The 26,035-nt window shown below is 39.1% G+C and overlaps 1 protein-coding gene across 1 annotated transcript; it reads right to left on the bottom strand.

Annotated features, from left to right (window-relative positions):
• Nucleotides 1-1,643: 1,643 nt before the first annotated feature.
• ATP6V1C1 (ATPase H+ transporting V1 subunit C1) lies at nt 1,644-20,427 on the bottom strand. The gene is made up of 13 exons (XM_030266536.4): nt 20,288-20,427; nt 16,876-17,058; nt 14,668-14,735; nt 13,476-13,561; nt 12,781-12,875; nt 9,094-9,185; nt 7,996-8,094; nt 6,597-6,665; nt 5,206-5,298; nt 5,028-5,121; nt 4,405-4,502; nt 3,154-3,280; nt 1,644-2,246 (listed from the first exon to the last, which is right to left on the bottom strand). Exons 2-13 carry the CDS (start codon nt 17,005-17,007, stop codon nt 2,151-2,153), a joined length of 1,149 nt encoding a protein of 382 aa, XP_030122396.1. The 5' UTR covers nt 17,008-17,058; nt 20,288-20,427; the 3' UTR covers nt 1,644-2,150.
• Between the last annotated feature and the right edge of the window lie 5,608 nt (nt 20,428-26,035).

The following is a 26,035-nucleotide window of genomic DNA, read 5'->3' as shown; positions in this document are numbered from 1 at the left end:
CCAGACATGACTTTACAAGTGCCAAATGCTGGGGAAGGATGGCTACCCACCTGCTAGCAGCCATTCCAGGAGATGGCTGGCCACAAGCACAACTAGCTTCCCATGAGCAATCCCAGCCCCTTCTCTGCAGTGTTGCTTCCTGGCTAGTCCATGCCGAGCCCAGACTGGGGCAGAAGAGTTATTCATCCCCTGGCACTGGACTTGGCAATTCTCTTTGCTGCAGTCCCTGCAGAGCCTGTCAGCCCATTTCTCCAGCATTTCCACATCTCTGTCTTTCAGCATATTGACTTCTTCCCTCACTTTGGATGGTGGCGTCATTCTGTTGTCCTCCTGCCCTTTGCGTCCATTCATTCCAGAAGGATCTAAGGCTGATTGAGCAGGGACCAATATCTTGAAGAGGGTGAAATACACAGCAAAGCATTTCATACAGCACTTACTGGAAACCTAAGCCCTTACCTGCACTTGTTTGCAGAACAGCTTTGAAAACAAAATCCAAAGAGAACTAAGGTGAAGGACAGAGACAATAGTTTAGCCTGATTCTTCTTGTGATGTGAGAGGCAGGACAAAAAACCCTCTTTACCTTTAAGCAGTGTATGTGTTACAGTGGGCTCAGAGCCAGGATGACAACCTTTGTGAGAAACAGTAACAAAAGCCAGTGTAAGAGGCAGAGCTGCGTGATAAAAGGGAAAACCTCTTCCACTTGGGTACATTTTTAACAACCTGGACAACACAGCAAACAGCTGTTATCTTCTGTAAAGAAACAAGAAGTGGAAAAAGCAGAAATGTGACCACAACAGGACACCTATCTCACTATTTCCCTTTTTGGCTATAAAAATAGGAAGAAAAGCAATCTAAATTTACACAGCAAATATTTTCATAGATGTCAAACTCTCTCATAATTAGAGATAACAATGTAGGGTTACAAAGTTAGCCAATTCCTCAAAGGTGCTGCTGGGTTATGATTAGAGATCCCACAGCTGAAAGCTCTATAGTGCTTGGAGCTCTGGTGTTTTCAGTTAGGGAGAGAAAAGAATACAGTGGTTACAGTACTTAAAATATTAATTTTGATAAATCAGAACTCCTCCAGTCTCACTCTTGATTCAAGTCAGTTTTAAACAATACTGCAGCTTTTACTTCGTATTTAGCTACTCAGACAGGTAGAATACTTGTAATAGCTGCTACTGAAATAAACAGCTCCTCTCTACCCACATTAGAAGGAAGCTATCATATTCCCTGTGTGGTAGAAAAGATTTTGCAAAAAAAAAAAAAAAAAAAAAGCATCTAATAGTACAGTATTCAAAGCCACAAAATAGTCTCAAGCTTCAACTGACTGAAAAGAAAGAATTATTATTAAAATCCCAGCTCAGCCTAGCTTGTTATTATCCCAGCTTGCCATCATCTTCCCAGTAATTGTCTCATATATTTTCTTTAGAGTCACAAAGATATAAATATGAAAAACATTCATATATATGTGTGGTGGCCAAACAACATACTTGAGAGTTTCTACAAAAAGCTAAATCAGTTCCTGCATCTCTTAAAACTACTTGTGCTGAAGCCAATTGCATTTCTGCACCAGTGTGTGCAGGATGCAGCACTATTAAAGATAGACACAAGTATCTGCAATTTTATGTGGTACAAGAAAGTGACACATTTGCACAGGTATATTTATTTTCCCTGTGTTTACAGTGCATTAATTGTAATTTTAAACCATTCAGAAAGCACGATTTCATACCAATTTTACATACTTTACATCACAGTTCAACGTTAACACAGTTGTATCTACTAAATCAAATGAACAAAATGGCCATTAACATTTACACTAGTCTTCTGTAAACAAGTTTTTTTATAAACAGTAAATGGAATTAACACAGACCACCTTAGGAAAGAGGGATAAGCTTTTCCTTAAATAAATCACTCTGTTTATAAATACTTCAATTCTCTCAATATACATTTACAGACATAGTCGATTAAAAGCTGGTTACCTACACTGCTCTTTAAAAAGAAAATGTCTAGAGATGGACCACAGTGTGTTCAATTCACCTAACATAAGAAGCAAGCATATGATTAGAATGTTAAAAGTATTACTATACTTCAACCTCACTTCTGCTTGTTTACACCAACACTGAGAAGATTGTCATGTTAGGGAACTTTTACTTGAATTCCAGCAAATTACAATCGATCTTGTAGTACACATATGGGTAGTACTCCTGCTGGCTGAGGTTTAAACCTGGGATATCCATAGTTGCCTGCAAATAAAGTTTGGAAACCAGTTATACTCTTACAATTCAGACTCCTGTTAAGAAGTAGATTAAATATTCATATGTGTAAGAAGCAAATAGGCCAGGTAAGACTTCAAGCTTTAATTTTCACATTCAAGTGACTGTTTAAATAACAGGTAAAGTTAGAACTTTGACAAAGGACTAATGTATTTTTCAAAAGTAAATACAAAGTGCTTTTTCAAAAACTAAGTAGTTCTGTATCAATATTTCACATCCATTGCTACAGTAAACACATCATGACTACTACATCTAAACACTGTCAGTTTCTGATGAGAATGTTATAGGGTGCTGAATGATCCAGGACATTACATAAGTTCAGCATCTTTAAATTTCACCTAAATTGTCTCACATCCTCTTTCCACAAAAAGGCCTGGAAATACATTACATTCAATATAACATTAAGAATCTTTTCTAATCCAGCTAAACTCATGGTATCTTCAGTTAACCTTTAACTATGAACATGACTGCTTTTCAATACAAAACAAATTAGAAGAATAAGCCTCCCAATAAACCAGTTTTTACACATGAAAATGAGACCTCTACAGATGAAAAAGCTGACTCCATTTTGACAATGATTCAGCCTTCTTCAGCAGAGGACTACTATGCTAATTTGCAGTCTATCTTTCCATCAGTAGTAGGAAAGAATGCAGTAACAAGAAATTACATGTGACTTTTAAACCAGACAGCTCTTCAAATATATTGGTTGCAACTTTAAATACCATCTGCCTTGCAAAAATGTAAAACAGAAGCAGCATTTTTTTAAGGAGACAAAATTCTCTGTACTGTGAGAAAATGAATATGGAGAAATATAGCTTTTTAATTATGCCAATAGACTTTGTATAAACATACTAGTAGCAGTTAAAAAAGTACTTACATCAATGATAGCTGCTGCACTGCTGTCAAGATGTTTGTATAAGTCATACAGAACTTCCCTCAGTTTCTTCATTGTTTTCTTATTAGGCTGAAGCAGCATTGCCTGGAAGTTAACTGGCAAACCATACCTGAGGAAGTCAAGTAGAAAACCATGGAAATGATGAAATAAACCTTCTTTTATAATTCAAAGCAGAATTTTATTTTGAGAAAGAATCCTATTGCTGAAGAGGAAATTCTGCTAACTTCCATTTTTGCAAAACCATTCTGTGTCCACAATTCATAAGGCATCAAAAAAGTAGAACTTCCAAGCTTAAAATAACAAAAGAGAAGCCTAAATATTTTTAAAATAATTTTAAATCTTGAGTATTTAGCATAATTCTCAATGTCACCTGAATACAGACAAAATTTTGAACATTCCATTAGTTTACTTTGCTTATGACACTTGGTGAGCAATGAACTTAATCCTCCTTTCTAGGCGTGTGGAAACAGCTGCCAACATTCCAGTCAGGTTCAGCTTTCTTCTTCACTCAAGTTTTGTCTTCAAAATAAGGCCATAGCAGCAAGAATGCAAGTTCATGTGATTTGTTTTCTTTTTCTCCTCTGCTTTTCTCCATTATGACAACTGATCAAAAAGGCTAAAGACACTTTGCCCTTTCCTGACCACAGTAGGTACGTCTTCAACTATAAAAAATTAAGGTATTTTTTTGCAGAACAACTACAGCTGTTTTTGACTAGTAACAACACTTGTGGATAGTATGAACAAAAAAAGGCAGATAAATTTTCTAGTTAGACTATTGAGTGGTTTAATACTGAAAAATTTAGAGTAAAAAGGCAAGTCTTGAAGAAAAAGCATAGATTTCATGATGCCAAACTATGTTACAGAAAGCCCAAATAGTTTTTATTCTGAACAATTCAAATTTGCCATTTAAATATAAGATGTAGTTGTTGTTACAAGCAGCTCATAAAGTAACCTAAAAATCAGCAAATATGTCTTCCTGCTACCTACCCAGTATCTGTAACTCCTAAAGCAATAGTGAAAAAACTATCCAAGGAGAAATACACAATTATCTTCCTCAAATATTTCACAACTGGCAACAAGAGCTATTGCCACCAGCTATTCTAACTACCCTACTTTTTGCTTCCTACTTCCAAGAAGAGTAGCATTCACATGCTTCAGTTTGGTAAACACAATCTAGATGTAAATTCTTACCAAGTCTAGAAAGAAAATCACTATTCAAGTCTGCCTCATTACCTTAAAACTGATTCAACGAAAACACGTAATGCTTTCACATGAATCCATGCAATGAAAGCTTCACTGAAATTAACTTTCAGCCACCGAACCAGAGGTCCCTGTGAAAGAAAAGAGGGGGAAAAAAAGCTATTCAAACATCAGAAAAAGACTCAGCCAATTATGCATGTTTGAGCAGCTACTCAATATCTGTATCATGATAATAAAAGACAAGTTAAAGACAGAGTTCACTATCGATATAATGGTTTAAGAGTGTTTTGATACAAAGTAAAGAGACATTTAATGAGACTTCCCATTGTCCCTTCAAGTCCCCATCTCAGTTGTCATGATCTAACTATATTAAAGATTCTTTTAGTAATACCCGATTATGTAATTCAAACACTTGTCCATTTTCAAACTTCAAACATTATCAGCTACAATACCAGCCCTTAGTTCAATGCAGTGAGGAGCATTTGTGCTGTAGGAAATTCAATTATCCTGGAGTAGATTAGCAGGGTGACAGGATGGCTACATCATGTCATCCTTACAATGCTTTCTCTGAATCACAACTTCATGAAATTTTTATGTAGCAATAACAAGTCTTAGATGTCTTACATTTCTGTAATGACCAGTTTATTAAGACTTACAAACTGTTTCTTCTTGTCAGTTGACAGTCTATTCATTTCTTCTTTATCAGCTTTCATCTCTTCTTCATTGTACTGGAAGTCACGGACCATAAATCTGCATTTGGAAGTGAATAAAATCAAGTACCTGTCTAGAGATCCTTCAGAGCTTGAGACAGAATGCACACAAAATAAACCTTACTTATATTCTCTGGCTTTGTGCTTGAAGTCATCCACCGCCTTCCTGAACAAGGTGACATTACAAAGGTAGCTGTCTTGGTCCTCAAAGAGTACGCTAGACAGAAAGAAAACAAACCAAATATCAGAATTAACCAGGTTCAAGTCAGCACAGATCAGTCACACAGTACCACATGTTGTACTTTATTGCTACAAGGCAAGACATAAATGTAGAAAATTATACAAGATTTAGTTCCCAAATTAAGCACCTCATACAGAATGTAACTGACTGCTCTTAATTACTCCCTTCATAAATGATGGCAGCTTATAGTTCACATTCAGAGACTTAATCACGCAAAACCACTTCATACCATATTTGTTCAAATTAAAACTTAATTAACAAAATAAGCAACTGAAGCTGGTTTAGTACTGAAACATCTGGACTACAGACTTATTAGAAATTCACGTTATAAAGAAGAATGAAATGGATATAAAATAGAAAAGTGTACAAATGGAAAAGATACAGGTTGACAAAACAAAATGTTTCTTAGGCTGCAAAGATGATCCCTAGATTTACTATTTTATAATTAAAAATAATATTGCTTATTTTGAGGCTTTACCTTAGGAAAATAAAAAGCTTGAATGGATTTAGACTGCTCCTCAATGTCATACTATCTTCAACACAAGCATTATCCAACAGTTTAACAAATTAATTGCTTTTTCTTAAACTAGCCCTAGGCCATGGCTTCCCAATAATTAAATAAGAACCACTAGCAGGTCTTCTAAATGTGAAGCTATCCAGAGCAAGTTCAGATTTTTTAACTGGTAATATCAGATTTGCCTGATCAAATCCTCAGTCTGTCAGTTAAAATTAACCACAAATCGATGCTTTGTGCTACACATGGACTTTATCTTCAGTGTGGTTACAAGGTTGTTAAAGTGGTTTAATCTTGCCCACCACAGCACCTAGCACCAGCTTGATACCAGAGACCCAAAGAGACAATCTACCTTTCTTTGTACACAACAGAACCATTTACACTTCCAGTTGTCCATTCTTTGGAATTTTGTAAAGAGTTCATACAACTTGTTTCAAGTCCTATGAATGCAGACCTAAAGCTTACAGGCCAGCAGCCATCATTTTTGCTTATCTCCACGATACTCCAGCTAGAGGATGAATATATCTGACCAAAACTAGATTAATTTTTCAATCCTCTTACTCTTCTCACATAAGTTAAGTTTGATAACTTCGTTAACCCTAGAGTTCATTTGAATATTTCCTCAATTATTGGATCAGATTTGATCAGATAAAGCTAGACAAGTTTTTCACCAATTTTTAAAATTCAAAGTCTTTCTAGATAAAGAACACTCCTGAAACACAGCACATGCAAATATAATACTTAGCATTTAACAACTTACTTGCTGGAACGTGGTACAACCATCTCTGCTAGTGTTTCATACTGCTTAACCCAGTCATTGTAATTTAACCTAGAGAATACACAGGTTATTGTTAGACTTTAAATCAGAGATTAATTGATCAGTTTTTTTTTTTTTTAAGGGGAAAACATTTAATCATCACAGTTTCCATCTCAGGTGTATGTGTCAGAAATACGCAAGACTCAAGAAACGCCCAGTTCTCATGCTGTTTTTATAATTATTGATAAATAAACTACTGTGACTGCAAAAGTAACATATTTTCAGTTTTCATGTCAGTTTACAAGTGCAACATTTTTTAAATCAAAGAACTTATGATGAAATTAAATCATCATTAAGTACAGATCTCAGGTGACCAAATGGAATTAACTGTCAAGGTTAATCAGAAACTCCTGATGCAACTCTGCTTTTTTGAGAAGAGGAATACTTCTTCCACAATTATAACAGGTCCCCTAGAGTCCTACACTTGCCTGAAGGACTGAATTTTGGAAGCCTGCCTCTCTGTAGTTAGTTGTGAAGAGGTTCCATCCATTCAACAGCAAAAACAAGACAAAGAAAAATAGCAGCTGAGATATTCTAACCACCTGCTTTCTGCTAAAGCCACTGCAAAACTGTTTTTCCTTCACCAGAGTTTGACATGTGACAGACTCTAATGGCTCCTGTGGTAAAGAGAGCCAGTGGGCTTCTAATAAATTATAAGCTCTCTTTGCTTGTAGCTCTAGTCAAGGGCCATTTTTTCAGTTTTGAGGGCATCTGTATCACCACTTTCTTTGGCCAGGGGAAAACATAAGGTTTCTGTTATTCAAACATTTCAAGTAAGAACAGCCTGTTCCCCCAGCAAGCCTTTGACAGGACATAAGCAGGGTTCCAATGGCACAGACTTAGTTAAGCAAAAAAAAAAAAAAAAAAAAAAAAAAAAAAAAAAAAAAAGTCAGTGCTCAGGCAATCTAAAAACATGCAGAGCAAAGCAGTAGAGTTCACTCACTTAGTGGTGAAAGTTGCCAGAGTTGTAACCAGGATAATCTAATGATTAAGCCTTTTAATGTAAAATAAGTCATGTTTTTACTCAGCACTTATTTTCCTAAGGACACCATCTGGAACATGACTAGTCATAGCAAACACTGGATAAGAGACATAAATCTAATTTTCAGTTTCTTTAAGAAATTCACGAGCACTGAGCAGTCCTTATAAGAAGTTTTTGTGAACAAAGGAACACAGGCACAGACGCTCACTTATCTTTCCTGAGCATTAACAGTTCTGTTTGCTCATCCAGGAAAGCCCCAAGTAAATTCAGATGTTGTTCTTACAGTATTATAGAGTTGTGAGATCTATTATTTGATTTATATTTCTTATTGTATTCTGCTCTTACGATGAATAAACTTACTTCGGCACAATCACTAATAATGTGACCAAATATTCTGAATCAAGTACAAAGTCCTCTTTCTTTACAATATCAGCAAGACTTCTGGTTAGCAAGCTTCCCCTGCAAAGAAACAAAGACAGCCAGAACAATTACATGTTTAAGAATTGAATTCGTCTGGGTAACAGTTTCCAGTGCTTGATAATATGGCAGTCTCAAAAATACATTTTACCTACACAATTGCTATTAGCAGAGCAAACAAAATGTCCTTGTATGTATTTTATATCTCACTGTCCAAAGCCACCAACATTTTTATCAGTAGCTCCACTGCTGTGCGTCATTTCATATTCCAAATACGTCACACGCTTAAGTGGCCAACTTGTCTTTTTAGAAGTTATTTAAAATTGCAAGAACCATTAAAACCATTAAGTGTGGATTGTAGCACACAGAGCCTCAGAGTTATAACTAATGTAGTCCAGATCTACCTGCAGAACATCAGTAAAAACTTAAAGCAGTGTGTTTCCTCATATTCATAAGAGACCAAGAACGCACAGAGGTTTAATGGCGTTCAGCTGACAAACTGCCACAGCTTAGCCCAGCATGTATGTCTCACTCCTTGAACAGCTTGTCACGTACTGTCATTGGCATGACCCACGGCTCTGAATCAGCCTGCAGGCTTGCACCATTCACTGTAATGGCAGGGTTCAGGCACATTAATCAACCACATTTGCACAGAACTACTGTACTGCAACCATACTTCATAGAATCATCACGCGTACGTGACAAGACAACACACAGTCCTTGTTTAATAGACTTTCTTATTTAGACAAGATATGTAAGTAGCAGCATTACCACTAACAGCAAGGTCCTCTCAGAAGTTCCAGAAATTTATGCTATTTGTACATGCTTTTGTGATGTCTTAATTGCTTTTCAGCCACAGGTAAGTTAACACCAACCAGACTGCTGGTAATAAATGTTCTTTTATGACAGCTGCTGTTCAAGACTGATAAAACACTTCAAAAATACATTAAGCTTAGAGCCTGTATCACTCTACATTTTCTTAAGTTTTCATGATTAAATAACGTTCCTGCACTACATTAGCAAAATAATAATACAACTTACGCATTCTTTCTTTCCAAATTCTGAAGATTCCCTTTCAGATTATTGTATGCTGAGGCTCTTGCTTTTAGATCATTGTCAATCTGGTTTACTCCCTTAAAAACAAAAAGAAAAGGAACTGTGTCTAAAGAACTAGAATAGAACTTATGTTCAGCTTGCCACTGATGCTCAAGTAATCCTGGAGGATGGATTTGACAAAGATGGCTTAATTAGCATGATTACCAAAAATGATTCATCCCAGCTAGACAACTTGGCAGCAAGTGGAAGAATACAAAACAAACGAAGCACTTTAGTACATGTTAAACTGCCAACCATACTCATATCAGTGTGTACCCTATCCAAGGAAGTGTTTTAAATCAGCCCACTCAGTAACAGCTGGGTAAGTGCAAGAACATGGCACTGTTGGTCTGGGATTATAATGCTGCCTACTGCCTCCTCACCATAGTAAGGAGGTACAAGCATGAAAAAATTCCCAGGGAAAAGTTTCTGAACACTGTCAAGGGACTCTCCCTTCATATAGACTTAAACCACTGACAAAACATTTTGTTTGCATAAAATACTTCAGCTTGGAGATCCAGATATGATTTTGTTTCCATAAAATAAATTTCTCTTAAAAGCAAGATCACTTAATTAAATAGTGACCTTGTTCATGGTAACACCTAAATTGGCTTGTCTGTAGCAGGAAGTCATCAAAAGCCTGAATAATCTGTAAGTTTCATGTAGCAACACATTAACAGCTTGTACCTTTACAGATCAGAGAAATCCTTTAGACAAAATACTCTGAAAATGACAAAATTAAACAGACGAATACTTAAGGCTATTTAAATCCTTTGACTGATACAACCTTTAGCAAAGCGACATGCAGAACATTTCAGCAGGTGTCACACAAGGCATGTATCTTTATGAAAACTTTCTAATACTACAAGAAGTAACACCAGAACCTTTTTTTTTTACATCTGGAGGACAGCATAAGGGGAAAATTAATCAAAAGATATTAAACTGGTATCTTTGTGCATTTCAGCCCTTCCCCAGACTGACAACCTTTTCCAAGGATCAAAACTTTCAACAACAGTATAACTATGCATTAATGACAAAATCCAAAAACCTTCAAATACTGCCTTGACAAACAAGTTCCATTCAGGATTTTGTACTTAACAATACTCTAATTGCTCTCATTTGTAGAGTCAGTAGTCTTTTAAAAGATGACTGCTTAGACCAAAACCTGTTACTGCTGCGCTGAAGTTTATTGTAAAGACAACCAGCTTTGCTTCCTACTGAATGTTAGAGAATATAGAACCACAAACCTCAATGCCACAAAAGAGCTCTTGAAAATAAATTTTTGTAAAATCATCAAATTAAGCAATAATACAAGCTTCCTTTTGCAAATAGAATTGGTGAATAACTCAAAAAGGTCATTGCAAAAGGAGGCAGATTCACAGTATTGCTAAGGAAAGTGCTAGTCTAACATAGTGAGCCTATTTCTACACAGAAGAATCCCAGATATTTAAACCACTTAGGTAGTCATTGGCAATACAAGAGTGTCTTACAGCCATACAACTGAGCTGTTGCACTTCAATGCTCCTGAGAAGGTTGGACTAGGGTATTAAAAATATTGAAGTTGTCTCCTTGCAAATTAGTTTGCATCACTAATTTCAAATTCAAAGAATGACTCAAGTGACAGCTCTCAAGCTCTCACATAGCACAGATACCATCGCAAAAGTGTATTGACACTATATTCTGTATTGACACTGGGGCTCATGAAACTTCTGGAAGTTAAAAGCTGACAAAACCCGATGGATAGTTTCAGCAGATATTTTATTTTAAATGTTTCTGACACTGCTGTAATTTCCTCTCAACTGACAAACATCCCACTGCGATTGCCATTACTCATTTTGACAGATGTAGAATCTCCTGCCTGAGTGAGTGAGGATGATATAAAACCGTACAGGAAAAGTAGTAATCCATTATTTGACAAACTTTTCAAATTATTTAACATCAACCTGTCAAGAGGCTTCACAGATTTTAATTAATGTTGCTCTATCAGTCTTCCTCTATCTTCACTTTGGCATGTGATTACATTAAGATTTTATCTTTGTCAGGACTCTTTCTGCCTTGGGACAAAACTGTTTCAAGTCCTGTGATATGATCTCCTTGGGGTCATTTCTATAGGAACATAAGGCATCTTCAGTCATCTTCCTTCTCTACTTTATGGACACACATCTATGGCTCACAGTTGAAAATATTTTCTAATCTATTTGAAATCAGATTGATGACACAGGTATCCTAAAGCTGTCCCTATAGAATACAAGCACAGCTAAACATGAAGCAAAATGAAAACCCCCAACAGGATGACTCAGATAAAGTAGATAAAGAATGTATGACAGTTAAAAGTTCAGGTTCTAGAACTCTGTTGAAGCAATTATTTATCAAGCAGTCTCTGGGACACAGAACAGGCACTGAATATTTCAAAATTTTCCATTAAGGGCATATCTCTTCATGTCCTATGTTTCTTTTTCAACAAATTTATCTTCTTCAAAAACAAGTGCTGTACTATAACAGCTGTAAAAAGTTCAGTGCTTCATTTTGGTACCTTCTTCTGAAAAAGCAAATACTATGTGCTAGTGTCAGCTATTAAGATTATTATTTTATATCTGTGAAATATTTTTAATGTGCAAATTTTCATAGCCACAAGACAGCCAGTCATCCTTTAACAAAAGGCCACACTGCAGGTGTTTACCAAGAATACTTACTAAATGTAATTTGTGAAATAAATTCAAGATGAAGTGATAGTCCTAAAGAAAATATCAAAAATAAAAGTACTAATTGCATTCCCAGTCAGCTTTGTAGCACATATTAAGATTATGTAATCTCTGCAAAAAAATTAATGTAATAGTTTCAGGAATCTGCAGCTACAGCAAAGCACAAGTCTGTCAGCACTTACCCCCATCCCAACCCCATTGTAGTCCCTACACACCCACCACCAAAGACTGTCTCTATAGGTACCCAGAACAGCCCGTTCTTTTTTCAAAGTTATGTTTTCCAGTTAGTAACACAGGCAGTTCCAAGAGCCAGTCTGCAGATTACAGAAAATGGGGAGGGGAAAAAAACAGCCTGAAGAGGCTGGGGAGATCTTAAAGCAAGGGTTGTCTACAGAGAACTCTCTTACTGTCTAAATCAGCCAGTCACTGCTGAGGACCCTGTACAGGCTCACAAGCAAGTAAAATGCAAATTAAACCCTCCATGTATTTCACTTTGCCAAAGTAAAGATGAGAAAAATGCATGACAACTCTCAAATGAGCTTTATATCTAGCAATGAAGGCTTATTTCTCTCCTCACAACCGAGTGCCACAGCTTTCAGAATGTAAATAAGTTCCCTGGTTCTCTGCTAACAGCCCACAAAGTTTGAGAACATCAGACAAACAATATGCTAGTACAGCAAAACTGAAATGTAAACATAATTTTCTGGTTATTTATTTGTTAGCTCAGTGATCCTAGGAAACAAAAATCAGCAAAGACATCATGACAGCCTTCAGGGAGCACTATCCAAATTCTAGCCACATCCTAATCTATTTCTCTGGTTACTAACCGTATTGTTAGCTGACTAAAACAGACAAATTGCTTTGAGAGCAAGTTCTATGCATAAATATCTCAAGTTCAAATAGGGAAGTTTTATTAAACAAGTTACCTTACCTTTGCAATAATTTCTGAAATATTCTTCAAGGACTGCTTGATAGGGTATTTGGCCATATCCCATTGGAACCTTGTTATATAGGTGACCAAGTCAACTAGAATTTTAAAGAACTTTGTTAAGATTGACAATAAAAAAACTACTGCACTATATTCTATGTAGAACTGCTCTAACAGAAAAGAACTGTAACAGACTGGATCTTCCCATGTGTGGACCCTGTTGCTTAAGAAATTTGCAAATAAACAAGTTGTAAATTATCCATGACCTCTGCCTTTGGATATTGCTTTCATCACCTCTGCAGACTGTAAATGACATTTACTACCAAGTCAAGGATGATTGGAGAACTACAGACAAGAGCAACTACTTTTCTTCTGTGTGATAAAGGGGTGGGAGTAGGGAAGGTTATGATGGCAAAAAAGGCAGTAATGACCATGTGGCTCCCCTGAAGTGACAGGTTTGTACAGCTATCTACAAAAGACACTACTCCAAGAAAGAAAATGCACACTGGCACCCCAAGTCCTTCTCAGCAGGGCTGCTCTTGATCCGTCCATGTGCCACCTGTATTGACACTAAGGGTGGCCCTGACCCAGGTGTAGCCCCTTGCACTTGGCTTCCTTGTACCTCAGTAAGTTTCAGGATCATTGCCTTCCCTTCTACAGTTTTAGAATACGTTAGGATATCATGGTTAACACGTTACCTCCATTGGCCAGAAGATTCTCCTGAACTTTATCTTTACTGTCTTCTAGCACATCAGCCATATATTGGGCCACCTTCTTTACAACACTGAAAATTGGAACAAAAAGATAAAAATACATTAAAAACAAACAAACAAACAACCAACCAACAACCAAAACCCCAAACTTGCCATTTGAGAAATACCATTCATAAAACTGATTTTGAATTGCCTGAGATTGGATCAAAAGTGACTGGATCAAACAAAGATGATGACTGCCCCATATCCATACTTTCTGAGAGCACGAGCTAGGCTCAATATCTGAAGGAGACCAACTTCTCAGTATTCCACAACTTTATTTAAAATCTCTACTGCTGCTACCAGTTCTCAACAAGGTAAAGTTAGCTCCCTCACATTGGTGTTGACTTCAAGAGTAACATCACTATATTGCAAATTTTTAAGTCTGTTGTACCTCCAAAATTCTAACCCCTTTCTAGAAACAGGTAGAGAGGTAGAAGTCAACAGTAATACAAACTAAACACTAGGTTACCCTGACAAGGCAATCTGACTCTCAAGACCTGCCTTCGTAAGTGAAAAGACATATATATTATTCCCGTGTGCCAAGCCAAATAGTTTCCTTTTCTATTTAAAAATGTCTACTTAAGATTTCTATCCTTGAAACAGAAGATGGCTCCATGAGTTCTGGTCTGGAATTTTGCTACTTTTGCTCAAAATAATTTTCAAAAGGTCATTAGTGTCTTCAAAATGAATAGGTTTTGCATTTTAATATTAATACTTTTAAGTATTTCTATGGATTAGGAAACTAGATGGTTACGTTCTCAAAGTGTGTAAAGTATTGTACTGAAAGAACAAGCTTTTACTTCATTTCATCACCACTTCCTGTACTTGTCTGGGTCAGTTCTTAACAATTCTCCAGGACCCAGCAGCACACAGCACTACTGTAGGGAGGACCATTACTCATCAACGCATAATGTTCCACTATTCCATAAGAAATTCAGATTATTTTTCTTTTTTTCAGGAAAAGATACTGTGAAAACCAGCATCTTAGCTTTCTTAAATCTGAGCTTGCTGACTGCCTGCAAAAGATCACTGTGATACAAAAAAATGCTGAAAATAACCTGTGTATTATTAGGACTCAGCAAACCATCACATCATTATTCCAATATTTTGCATCCTAGTAAAAATAAACTGTTACCTCTCCACAAACGCATCCAGTTTAGCCAGTTCATCTGACAAACCAACCAAAACATCCAGTGTACCAACCTAGAAGCAAAGATCAAAATGCATTAGCAGATTTATATAAAAATAGAAAGATAAAACCAGCTAACAGTAAAAACTACATCTCTCAACAAGTATCTCTGCAGAACTACATAAAATATTGGACTCTTAAGATTTCAGACATCTTGGTTTACCAAAGCCACGCTCTGTTTCACTTGTTAGATGCCATGTCCCCCTTGAAGCACCACAGGATCAGATCTAACTCACTAGCTTGGAGTTCAGCTTCAGTTCTGCAATCCAGCTATCCACAGCATGTTAAAACAATGTCTACACTGTGAATTGGCTGCATTTTCCACAAGGCAGTAGCTTCAGCGTTTAATTCACTACTTTAGATCAAATGTGAAATTTCACTCATCAGGAATCTCAGCACCGGAGGCAACCTGCACATTGAAAACTTTGACAGTACAAGAGTACTGCAGCAGTAAGATCAACAATAGTTTAGACTTTTTGCATCTTTGGTAATAACATATCTAGCTTGTCTACAAGCTTTTGCTCTTTCTTCCCTTCTCTAGAAAACATTTTCTTCCCTAATCTCATGTATCTAGAGTACACACTTCTCACTGAAATATTACAGTGAGATTCATATTCATATGAATAAATATTTCATTTGTTCATTTCATCTGTCTAGCCAAGATGCTATTAACATTTAGCATATTTGTAGCCTAGCACCTATTTTCCATATATCTAACTACTCAAATTCACATTAGTCCTTTTCTGTTTAGCTTTGAAGCAGAAAGGAGCAGAATTACTTAAGAAACATCACACCAAATGACTTTCCATGCCCCACCTTCTTGTGGGCCACAAGCAGAATAAGGAAGATAATTTTTACTACTCATATATAAGCCTCAGGACAAGCAAGTCCTTAAGCAATAATACTGCTGCTCAGTGGAGACTAAACCACTGTTTAAATTAGTTTTAACTAAAGGATCTCACTGCTCAAACAGTTTCATCAGGTCTGCAGAATCCAGACTATTTCCCACTGTATATAAAGTAAATTCACCATCTGCTCCTTTTAGGAAGCAGAGTAGAAGCAAAACAAATTGTTTCTAACCCTGATAGACCCCAACAGTTTTCAGCAATAACTCCTCTAAATGCTGCAAGGCACTCTACAGTTTGAAAGCCATCCTGACTCACATCTAAAGATCTCCTGAGAGGAGACACACACGTGTTCTAGTCCCTATTCTAACTCAGGACAGTCCAAATGTGAATACAAGTTATGGCAGTTTGAAAATCTTAAAAGGCACACTGAAGCACTCTGTGCCCTGGGCTCATTCCTTAGCAGAGACAGGGAAAAGGCATTATGCCACTGAACTTGATCCACTCTATAGACAAAGACTGATGACATTTTTCTCTTCAATTTTGTAAGCTCTGATGGCTTTCACTAAATTAAACTGAGCATTGAACAAATTCTTGTTCAAGAAACATTCAGGTGTCAGGAAAGACCTTTTCTAAATGAATACACTGGCTCATAACTTTTCCACATCCTGATGATTGTATTAAACCAAGACTACTTTCAAATTTTGTTACTGTTTGCTTCTCACTGAATAGTTCAAACAGTTTTTTTTCCATTTTCCACAACACACTGGCAGGTCACACTGGAATGCTCAGTCAGAGATAAACTACTGCTCTAATAGAAGAATGCTACTTCTGGATGGACAAAAGGCAGAGCAGCTCTTTAATCAACTCCTGTATTTTAATTTGAACCTTATTACTCTATCTCAGAGAAAAGGAGCAGACAATTCATAAGGGGAAAAAATTAAAATACTTTTTAAAACAGGCAAAACAAAACAGTCAAAGGAAACTCTCAATAATCAGATCACAAGATCCTGTTTTTCTTCTCCAAGTAACTGCTACTACCATGAGATCAAGACTACCATCCTCAGAAAAACCGCTTTATTTGCTGAAAGAACACAGGCTGCTGAATCTTGAAAACTTACAGAGTGAACAACTAACTTAGAAGTTCAGAAAAAAAGATAACCCTTGTCTGAATTATTTCTTAGATCCACACATAAACATCAAGAGAAGTCAGCTGTTCTCTCTAAAACATCTGCAGGCTTTAGTCTAGAGAAATAAAGATGGTGCAAAACAAACACACTTCTTAGGACACGACACGGGCTTTACTTACCTTCAAGTCTGGAATATTGAACTTTGAATTAGTGGAAAGATTGTTATGTTTTGTAGTTGCTGCATGTAGCTTCTCCCATGTCTGTTGACAGGTCTTTTCCCCAGGAGCAGAAATCAGCCAAAACTCTGTCATTTTTGTGCCTTTATCTTGATAGTTGTTGATTCTGAGGATAAAGGCAAGATGCTAGCAGAAGGGAAGCCAGGGAAAGAAGGAAAAAAACCTGCCATTAATACAGCAGTCAGCTTTGCCTGAAGAAAAACATCTCATTCCATATTACTAAAGTGCAGTTCCAGTCACCCTAAGAGATTTTACCAGTAGTATCATGCAGTTTCAAATTCATTTTTCCTATCTTCCAAATCACATTTACACAGTTGGAAAATATTTTTACACTGCCTATCCAGTATGTTAAAAAGGGCTGAGTTTGCAACATTAGCACCTTTCAACTGCAATTTCATAGACAGATAACAAGCAAACGATCTTAACTGAAAAAAAATCAAATCAAATAGGACCCACAATATATTTTCACAGCTATCCACATTTTCCAGCATCTGTACAACAGACAACTTTTTCTGAAAACATCAGAAAAAATAAGAAGAACCAAACAAATTTCAACTCTGACATCTCTTTTCAGATTAGGACAGTGTTTTTAAAGTAAGTAAATGCCTAAAATTATTTAAATGCACTGAAATCTAATTTATTCTTCCAAGTAAAGAAGCTTCTCCTGGCAGCTAAAAATTTCAACAAAAAGGAGAACACTTTCTAGTCTTGATATCTCTGTTATCACTGCAGACCATCAATAAGATTACACATACTGGCATTAGTCAATAAAATGTTGGCATTAAATATGAATGATGTTAATTTGCTTTGCAGACAAACTCAGGAAGTTAAGAGTATACATGTTCTTTTGTCACTAAGAAGCAGAAACAGCTGGTTGACAGTTATTGGATGCTTTTAATAAGGGAATGAAGAACAAAATCAAAGTGCACCTTGATAGAATCTCAATGTCAATTTTGATATCTGCAATATCTTCTGTAGCAGCTTTGAATGAGTAGAGACTAACCTACATTTCATGAGCACAGACTACAGCACTCAATTTTTTGAGGGAGAACAAATCAAATGTTGTATTTATTAGAACTAGTATTTGGTAGCAAACTTTGCCCAAAACAACACACACAGGTCCTTCATCTCTGTATTCATTCTAGGGGTAGCAAGTTATCAAGGGTGCTGAAATTCCAGGTAAGATATAGACCTGCCTGCTGCTTCTTTTGCTCAGCTACTCAGGAAGCCTAAAGCTGAAGTTTACCAGCCATTAAATCACTACCATGAAGCACAGCCTGGCATAGCAGCCATCCATCCCCCTGCACTTAAGGGGCCTCGTTTCCAGCAGCAGATGATGGCCCCAGCTCCTGAGGCCCTGGACAACACACACTTGGTGACATGTGGCACTGCACCACCAGGCACAGCACAGCAGTGCCACAAACCCAAAGGCAGACAGTGCCAAGGCAGGTACAGGTAGCTGAGAAATCAGGATATTTACAAGAGCAGACACACAACATCAGTTATCACCATGCTACAGGGCTTCTTTTTTTAGCACCAACTGCAATATCTCACGTAACACGTCTCCACAGGAGGTCTATTAATTACTGATGATTTGGAACAAAACTAATTTTCCTCTTATTCAGACTACTATGATGCATTATCTTCCTTAATGCATGCCAGGCTTGGCACAAGAGAGGTTTTCCTACACTCCACTGAACTCTGGCCCTATAAAAGGCACAGCCAAGGTTACGGTAAACTTCACCTATGCAGGGAGACACCACTACAGCTGACACACACTCTCAAACTGTTGAAGCTTTAAATTGTTTTTGTCTGGATTTGACTAGACTAGGACTAGAAATAGTTGTAGAATAAATGTGGATAAACAAACTAAGGGGCCACAGCAGCAACTTGTAAATATCCAAGTAAAAGATAGAAAAGCAATAACACAGAAATCCAGAATCCTACTCAGAAAGACATAGGGAACATTGCATTCTCATCTTTTCCACAAACATCAATACCCTCTAAAGAATATTTATAAAGTTTCCAGAAATGGCACAGAAGAAACAGTTGTAGCTCCCAGGAATCATTAAGTCACTGGACTTCCCTTCCTCCCACACCATTTTTTTGTCTGTGTGGTTGGTTTCTCTGAAGCTCTGTTCCATTTCTAATAGTCATGGGAAGGAAGATGATTTCCCATTTCAGGTAAAATGGAGGTATTATGAAATACACACAAGGGAACAAAAAGCTTGGTAGAAGAGTTTTAAGTGTTTTTTACATGAAGGGCCTTGAAACCAGAACAATGGAGAATACCAAACAAGAAGTGAAGAAAGGAGAAGTGCTACAGAAAAACAGATACAAATGCTGGTCAGACAAAAAATACATTCAGACCGATTGCAAAATGAAAGCCAAGCAAATTAAAGAAAAGAACCACAGGATAAAGCAGGAAATAGCAAGTGTCAAAAATAAAACTTGGAATAAGCAGTAAGAATGGGTAGCTTATTCACCCAATGTACCTCTATGACCAGGACATTTTTGTAAAGTACACTGGTTCATCCCTATGTTACTAGGGAAAGGGATTTCCAAAGAAAAATCTTTCATGCAGTAGAGTACAATCTAAAATAAAACTTATGAACAAGTGTTTTCAGTGTTATACCCCAGAAAAAGAAACAGCAATGTTGAAACAGAATCTCAACTACAGCACTGCATTAAAAAAAAACAAAAAAACCCAAAAAAAAACAGGGCAAGGGGCAGGGGAAAATTGCTTCTATTTAGCTCAGTAGGAAATCTCAGTTTACTGATGCGGCTCAGCACTAAGTCCCTAGAGTGTCACTTCTTCAAGCTCGTTTCCAGAAACCACTTCTGCCGCTTGGCCCGCACGTTCCCTAGGCAGAAGCGGCCACAACGAGGCACCGGGGAGACTGCGCCGTGGGGAGTCCCCCCGCTGGTGCGGAGGCGACCTGGGGCTGGCGGCGGGAGCGGGGGGCGCTGCCCTGGCTCCCCACGGAGCCGCCGACCCGGCTCACAGGATTAGATGTCGTCAGCTCCCGCAGCCCGGCAGCCGCCGGCTCGGGCTCCCCGGGCCGCGCTGCCCTTCGCCCTCCCCGAGGTGAACCCCCGCAGCGGCGGAGCGGGGTCCGGCGGCCCCGAGCCCGGCGCAGCCCCCGGGAGCCGCGGCACCGCCGGGCCCGGCCGGCACTGCCCTTCGTGCCAGGCCCTGCGCAGCCCGGCGCCGGGCGAGGCCGTGCACCGGGGGAGGCCGGGGCGCTGCGGCAGCCGCTCGAGGCAGCCCAGACACTCGTCCTTCCTTGCTTCCATCCCTCGTTCGGTCCGTCCCTGCCCGCCCTGCCCGCTCCCGGCCCGGCCCCGCCGTTACCGTCACTGCTCCATCCCCGGCGCCGCCGCCCGCTCACCCGCCGCCGGGTCACGTGACCCGCGGTCAGCTGACGCCGCCGCAGCGCCGGGCGCGCGGGGCGGGAGGAGGCGCTGCGCCGCGGCTGCGCAGTGACCGCCGGGGGCGCGGCGGCCGCGGGTTCGAGGCCGCCCCCGCGGCGTCGCTGCTGGTGCGTACCCCGCTGGCGGTGCTCGCCCGGACAGCGCTATGGCCACGGGCACCGACTGCCTCAAGGGCCGGGCAACTTCCGATTAATCTGGGCACGATTGGGTAACTGGTGTGAAAACCACATCTAGCTCAGGGCGGCCAAGTAGGCTTTGTACGATTCTGCCCTTCGGGCAGAGAGGATGGTCGCGTTTGAAAGAGGATGTGTTTGTTCTTGCTGCGACCCGTAGATTCGCCTCAAATTACAGAAACACAGGGTCAAGGAAGCATTTAGACTGGAAAAGAACTGTAGGGTCATCGAATCCACCGCGTTGAACACCACCATATAAACCAGACTCTGCCGCTGAGTGCCGCATCCAGTCTGTCTTTAAGCACCTCTGGGGATGGCGGCTCCACCACCTCCCTGGGCACGGGCAATCCATTGCAGTACTTAATCACTCCTCCAGTGAAAAGTTCCTCCTGATGTCCAACCTAAACCTCCCCTGGCACAGTTTGAGGCCGTGTCCTCTTATTCTACTGCCTGTTACCTGGAGAAGAGCCCGACCCCCCCGGGCTCAGCCTCCTCTCAGGGCTCTGCAGGGAGCGGGGCGGTCCCGGCCGAGCCTCCTTTGCTCCAGGCTGAGCACCCCCAGCCCCATCAGCCGCTCCTGCAGGACTTGTGCTGCAGACCCTTCACAGCTCCCTGGCCTTCTCTGGGCTGCTCCAGCTCCTGAATGTCCTTCCTGAACTGAGGGGCCCGGAACCGAGCCCAGTACTCGAGATGTGTCCTCACGAGTGCCCAGTAGAGGGGCAAAGATCAGCTTTGGGAAACCACACAGTGCTGGCAACAGAGCGTACCTCAGGGGTCACAGATACGGGAACGTCTGCTGCAATGCTTTACTGCTGTCAGTGTGCGGTGAAGGGCTTGAGAAAAGAAGAGGCTTGCATGCAGGTGACAGTGGAAAAACATGCACTTGAGAAGAAACTGTCGCTGTTTTATTTTGGCACCTAACCCCATTTGTCTTAGCTCAGAGTAGAAATGCTGAGTGTAAAAGAGCAGATTGTAAATTGCTCTATTGCTAGCTAAGTTGTGTGAAACTGCCTGTCATTGTAATTCACAACATTATCTGAAGAAAGCAGAAACTGTACACAAAAGAAACTATTTTGGTTTGCTGGTTTTAGGGAAACAAATAGTTTGTTCCTATTTTTCGTCTTTTTTTTTTTTTCTTTTTCCAAATAAGCAAGAGTTGGAACCGTTATATAGCTGTGGGTGGCTTGTGAGGAACTGCAGCAGAGAGAAGGCACACATGTGACCAGAGATATCAGAACGATGACTTCACACAGTTCCAACCCAGCGAAGGATGCAGCTTTGTGACTCTGGGAGCAACTTCAGGCATCTAGTCCTGTGCTCTTCTGCCTTTAAGTATTTAAAGATGCAGAAGCTCCAAAGTGTGCTTAGTCAAAGTGTGAATGTTGTTAAACAAGACCTGATCTAACAGATCAGTTTTCCTTCAGCCATTTATGTTGTCCTTCAGCCACCAGAGGCTGCTGAAAATGTTCCCATTGCCAAACTGCCCACAGCCCTTTAAAATGCTCTTACATGCTCCTACTGGTACAATTTTTCTAGAGAGGCTTTTCTCATATGAATATAAAAAGACTTACCCTAAACTAATGCAGTAAAATGGAAACTTGCCTATCTTAAAAGTGGGAAAACGTATTTTTAAATCTCAAACTAACAATTGCAGCAAGAATAATTGCTTAATGGATGCATTATTGAGTTTTCAATGAAAAATCCTATAAAAGTTCACAAGAGGCACATTTTCGCATTAGTATTGCAAGCCATTTCCTCAAAATGTGGCAATATATGCCATATGCAAACACTAACCAGCAAATGAGAGACATTATCTGTGTTATTTTTGGAACAAGATAAGATTTTTTTGAGTGATCCACAGCTCCAAACTATCAGACAGAAACTTGGCATCAGCCTCTATAAATAAACAGAGTGGTTAGTAAATGATACTCAAAGTCTTTAAGAGACGAATAGCAAGCATTTCTAACCTGCAAAATGACAACATGTTTGTAAAACTAAAGGAGGGGATTCTGAAGATGAGGACTTATGATCTGCTGCTTAAAGACCACTGCCTAATGTGGTTGGTTTTATAATGATATTTGCCTTTTGATTAACTGATATCAATGAGATACAAAGCAAGGCTGTAAGCAATCTATATTTCTTCACTAGAAGGCAAAATAAAAAAAAAAAAGTGATTAGCACAAAATCAAACAACCAGCATATTAGTGCCCATGGAATAAATGAATACACAGTACCATATTGTAGTGAGATGCAATATGGTTATTAAGTGAGCTATTGGTGAGAAACCCAAGCCAGATGTGCAATCATTTTGAATGCTATTAGGGAGAAAACTGTAAATAGTAGCATTTAAAACCACAGCTGCTACAATAGAAGTGGCTATATGGTAGATTAAACAGATATGTTCAATAATATTTTTATAATACTTCCCTGTACTATTACACCATCTAGTCTGACAGGGATATTTGTATGAGGAGTCTGAAACCTGAAAAAAAATAGTACTTTTTTTTTTTTTATGTCTTGAGAAATCTATTTGTTAAAATTTCATTCAGGGAGGAGGGAACTGTTGTATGCCACTTTGACTTCAATTATTTTATGTTGTAATTTTTGAAAAACAATTATATCTTTAAATATTTGCATAGATGTTTTGTTCTATAATAGAAACATATGTCAAAAATTACCGTGGGTCTAGTCTCTGTGTAGGCCTGTATTCAGCTTTGAATATCTGAATGACTCATTGACATGAGTGTGCACTGGGCTGCACAGAAGTATTTGAGATAAATCTACTTAGGATTGAAAAAGCTTACGTGTGAGTTAGCAAGAAATGATGGGGGCAGGGCTGCCCTTAGACAGGATCTTTTACCAGCTCCGTGAAGTGTTTGCTCTTTTTGATCTCTAGAGTGAAAATTAGAACACATGAGATAGGTTATGAAAGTAGCTGCTGATGTTTGAAATCCTGGTGATGAAAGTAACCCTACTTGGGGTTAGGCGGGTCCCACAGGATTTATATGACCCCAAGCATGTGTGCTGTACCAGGCAGCAATGGGGAGTCCCCAGTGAGGGAACCCATGGCAGCTGTGCAGGAGCCTTGGCCAAAAAGCCAATTTCAGGCTGCTCCAGGAGCCGTCCAAGGGCTCTGTCCTGCAGAAACCCTCTCAGCTGTCTGTCAGGACTGACATTCCACATTCCCTCGCAGCAACAGATGGCCCCAGAATGAACATGGTGAAAAGATTTTAGCTTTTCATTCTCATGTGATGGGTCTTGACATCTCTGGTCATTTTTGAGGGAAATACAGATTTTATTTGAATTCTGATTATTCACCCATTCTAAATTTATTTGATTTTTAGCCAAATTTTCTCCAATAATTATTGTAGAGCTGTGTGTTCTTCTTTGATATGTGGACATATACAACAGAGATCATCAGAGATGGTACAGATTTCCCTTGCTTTTTGGTGTCCTCTGAATCTTCTCCAATATTATACTAAGAAAAGCTGACAAACTGACTTGCTGAAGACAATGGGAATATTATAATCTCTTTTAACATGATCATAATTTTTATTATTATTCTTATTAATATGTCCGTGGGATTATTTTTTATTCTGGTAGTAGAGGTGGTAAAATAAGGATTCTATACAATTTGCAGGACTAAAGCCCTAAAAATGCAAAGTTATAATTTTAAAGCTGAAAAATATCTGTAGAACAAAAGATAGGGAAGCATAATATTGCTGTACTTATATCCCAGTACCATGTTGTTCAGTATTCACATATCTGAAAAATAAATACAATTAGGTAAGGTCATAATGTTCTGTGTAATACAGGTAAACTGCAATATAAGACCCATCCTGCAGCTTCCATCAGTTTGGCTGATATGAAAATGAGATAAAAAATACTTTTGTTTTCCAAAAACTATTCAAAGAAAGCAGAGAAAAAATTATATTAATTTGTTATTTATTTTTCCTGGAGGTGCTCTTTTGAAAGCATTTTAATAAAAAATACCTATCAAAGGACACTGAACTTTAATCTTTCCTGATGTTGTCTGGGAGACACAAGCCTTAAGATTGAACTGTAAGTCTTTGAAAAAAGATGTTTGCAAACTGTAGAAAATTTTTTTCTTCTGGTAAGCTTTGTGCCAGAGACAGAATATCACTTCCCTAGATGCTTCTGTGTTTTAAAACTTCATCCCTGACTTTCAGCTGCAGTTCAAGTACTTGAGGCAGATAATAAATCTGAATTTTACCAAGTTTTTTAAATTCCTAAATTGCCATTACCACAATTGACATTGAAGTCACCATTTATATGTATTTATGCATATGAGCATTTAATTATTCTATACAATGTGGGCAGCATGTTAGGACAGGTGCAGAAAGATTTAAACCATCGTGCCTGAAAAGCTGTGGGGCAGGCTGTACTCTGACAGAGTTGAAATCCACATCCAAATCAAGCTGAGGCAAGCTACAAACAGCATTTGTGATCCCAGTTCATGCTCCACATGGGCAGCATTGACCACTACCTCCTTCATTCCAAACAGGACATGTCGGAGTCCAGGACATCCCTCTGGCTGCCCTGGCTGTCTCCAGACCCTGGCAGGGGGCTTGGAGACCCTGGCATGAAGTTAAAAACATCTGTGGCTTTGATTTTAGCCTGTGGAAAAAACTGCCAACTTTGTATGAGGAATTACAAGCCACAAGGGTTTGAGTAGTGAGGTAGTTGACTTAACACAGGGTGAAAAAGTAGAATTTTGGGGTTCTTAGAATGGGGTTCAAAAGGGACAAGATGGAGGGATTTGAGCGTGTCCTAGCCTTCTTCTCGTTCGTCTTGTCCTCCATGTCTTGGTGTGATGGTGACACTTTTCTATTGGTTTAAGGTAGAGATGCACTGTCCAACACAGATGATAGGTATTGGCATAATATTGTAAACTTAGTACGCATAGTTTAGAGTATAAAATGCAAATGCTGCCAGAGGCAGCACACAGAATGCCATGGCCAGCCTGCTAGACAGACCTCAGCAGGTCAGAGAAAGAATGTTATATAAGGAAAAATAAACAACCTTAAGAATCTAATCCTATGCATTTCAGAACTGCTTCTTTGGCTGCACAAGCTAACAAGGACTTTTACAATCTTGGGGTCCTCCCAACACCCAAACCCTGAGAAGGACAGAGTTCTCAAACACTCTACTGTTATTGGGAGAGCACCTGTTTATGGAAGGGGGCACTGGGAAGCTGAGTATTGCCATGGATCTGTGTTTCAGAGCCTCTCACTTAGAGTTCTGGTGTAGAGACAAGATGATGGGGGCTTCTTGTGAGGCTCCTAACTCCAGGCTTGCATTTCTCAGAAGGGGCTGGGAAGGCTGTGGCCCTGTACAGTGTGCAACACCTGGGGACACGTTCAGCCCCATGGCTGCAGAGCGCTTCCATCCACACCCTGCTGCATCCAGATCTCATGTTAGTCCCATTCTCAAATAGTCCAAAGTTAGGCAGTTCCCTCTTTGTCCAATACACC

This window comes from Taeniopygia guttata, chromosome 2 (genome assembly GCF_048771995.1).
Source record: "Taeniopygia guttata chromosome 2, bTaeGut7.mat, whole genome shotgun sequence".
Classification (NCBI taxonomy): domain Eukaryota; kingdom Metazoa; phylum Chordata; class Aves; order Passeriformes; family Estrildidae; genus Taeniopygia; species Taeniopygia guttata.
The sequence above is the reverse complement of the archived record's forward strand: the minus strand, read 5'-3'. Positions and strand labels throughout refer to the sequence as shown.

Coding starts and splice junctions, on each gene's coding strand:
- ATP6V1C1 (XM_030266536.4), bottom strand. CDS start 17,007: ATGACAGAGTTTTGGCTGATTTCTGCTCCTGGGGAAAAGACCTGTCAA. Junction 14,736..16,875: donor TCAATATTCCAGACTTGAAG/GTAAGTAAAGCC, acceptor CTTTGCTTCTAG/GTTGGTACACTGGATGTTTT. Junction 5,122..5,205: donor CACAAAGCCAGAGAATATAA/GTAAGGTTTATT, acceptor TTCCAAATGCAG/ATTTATGGTCCGTGACTTCC.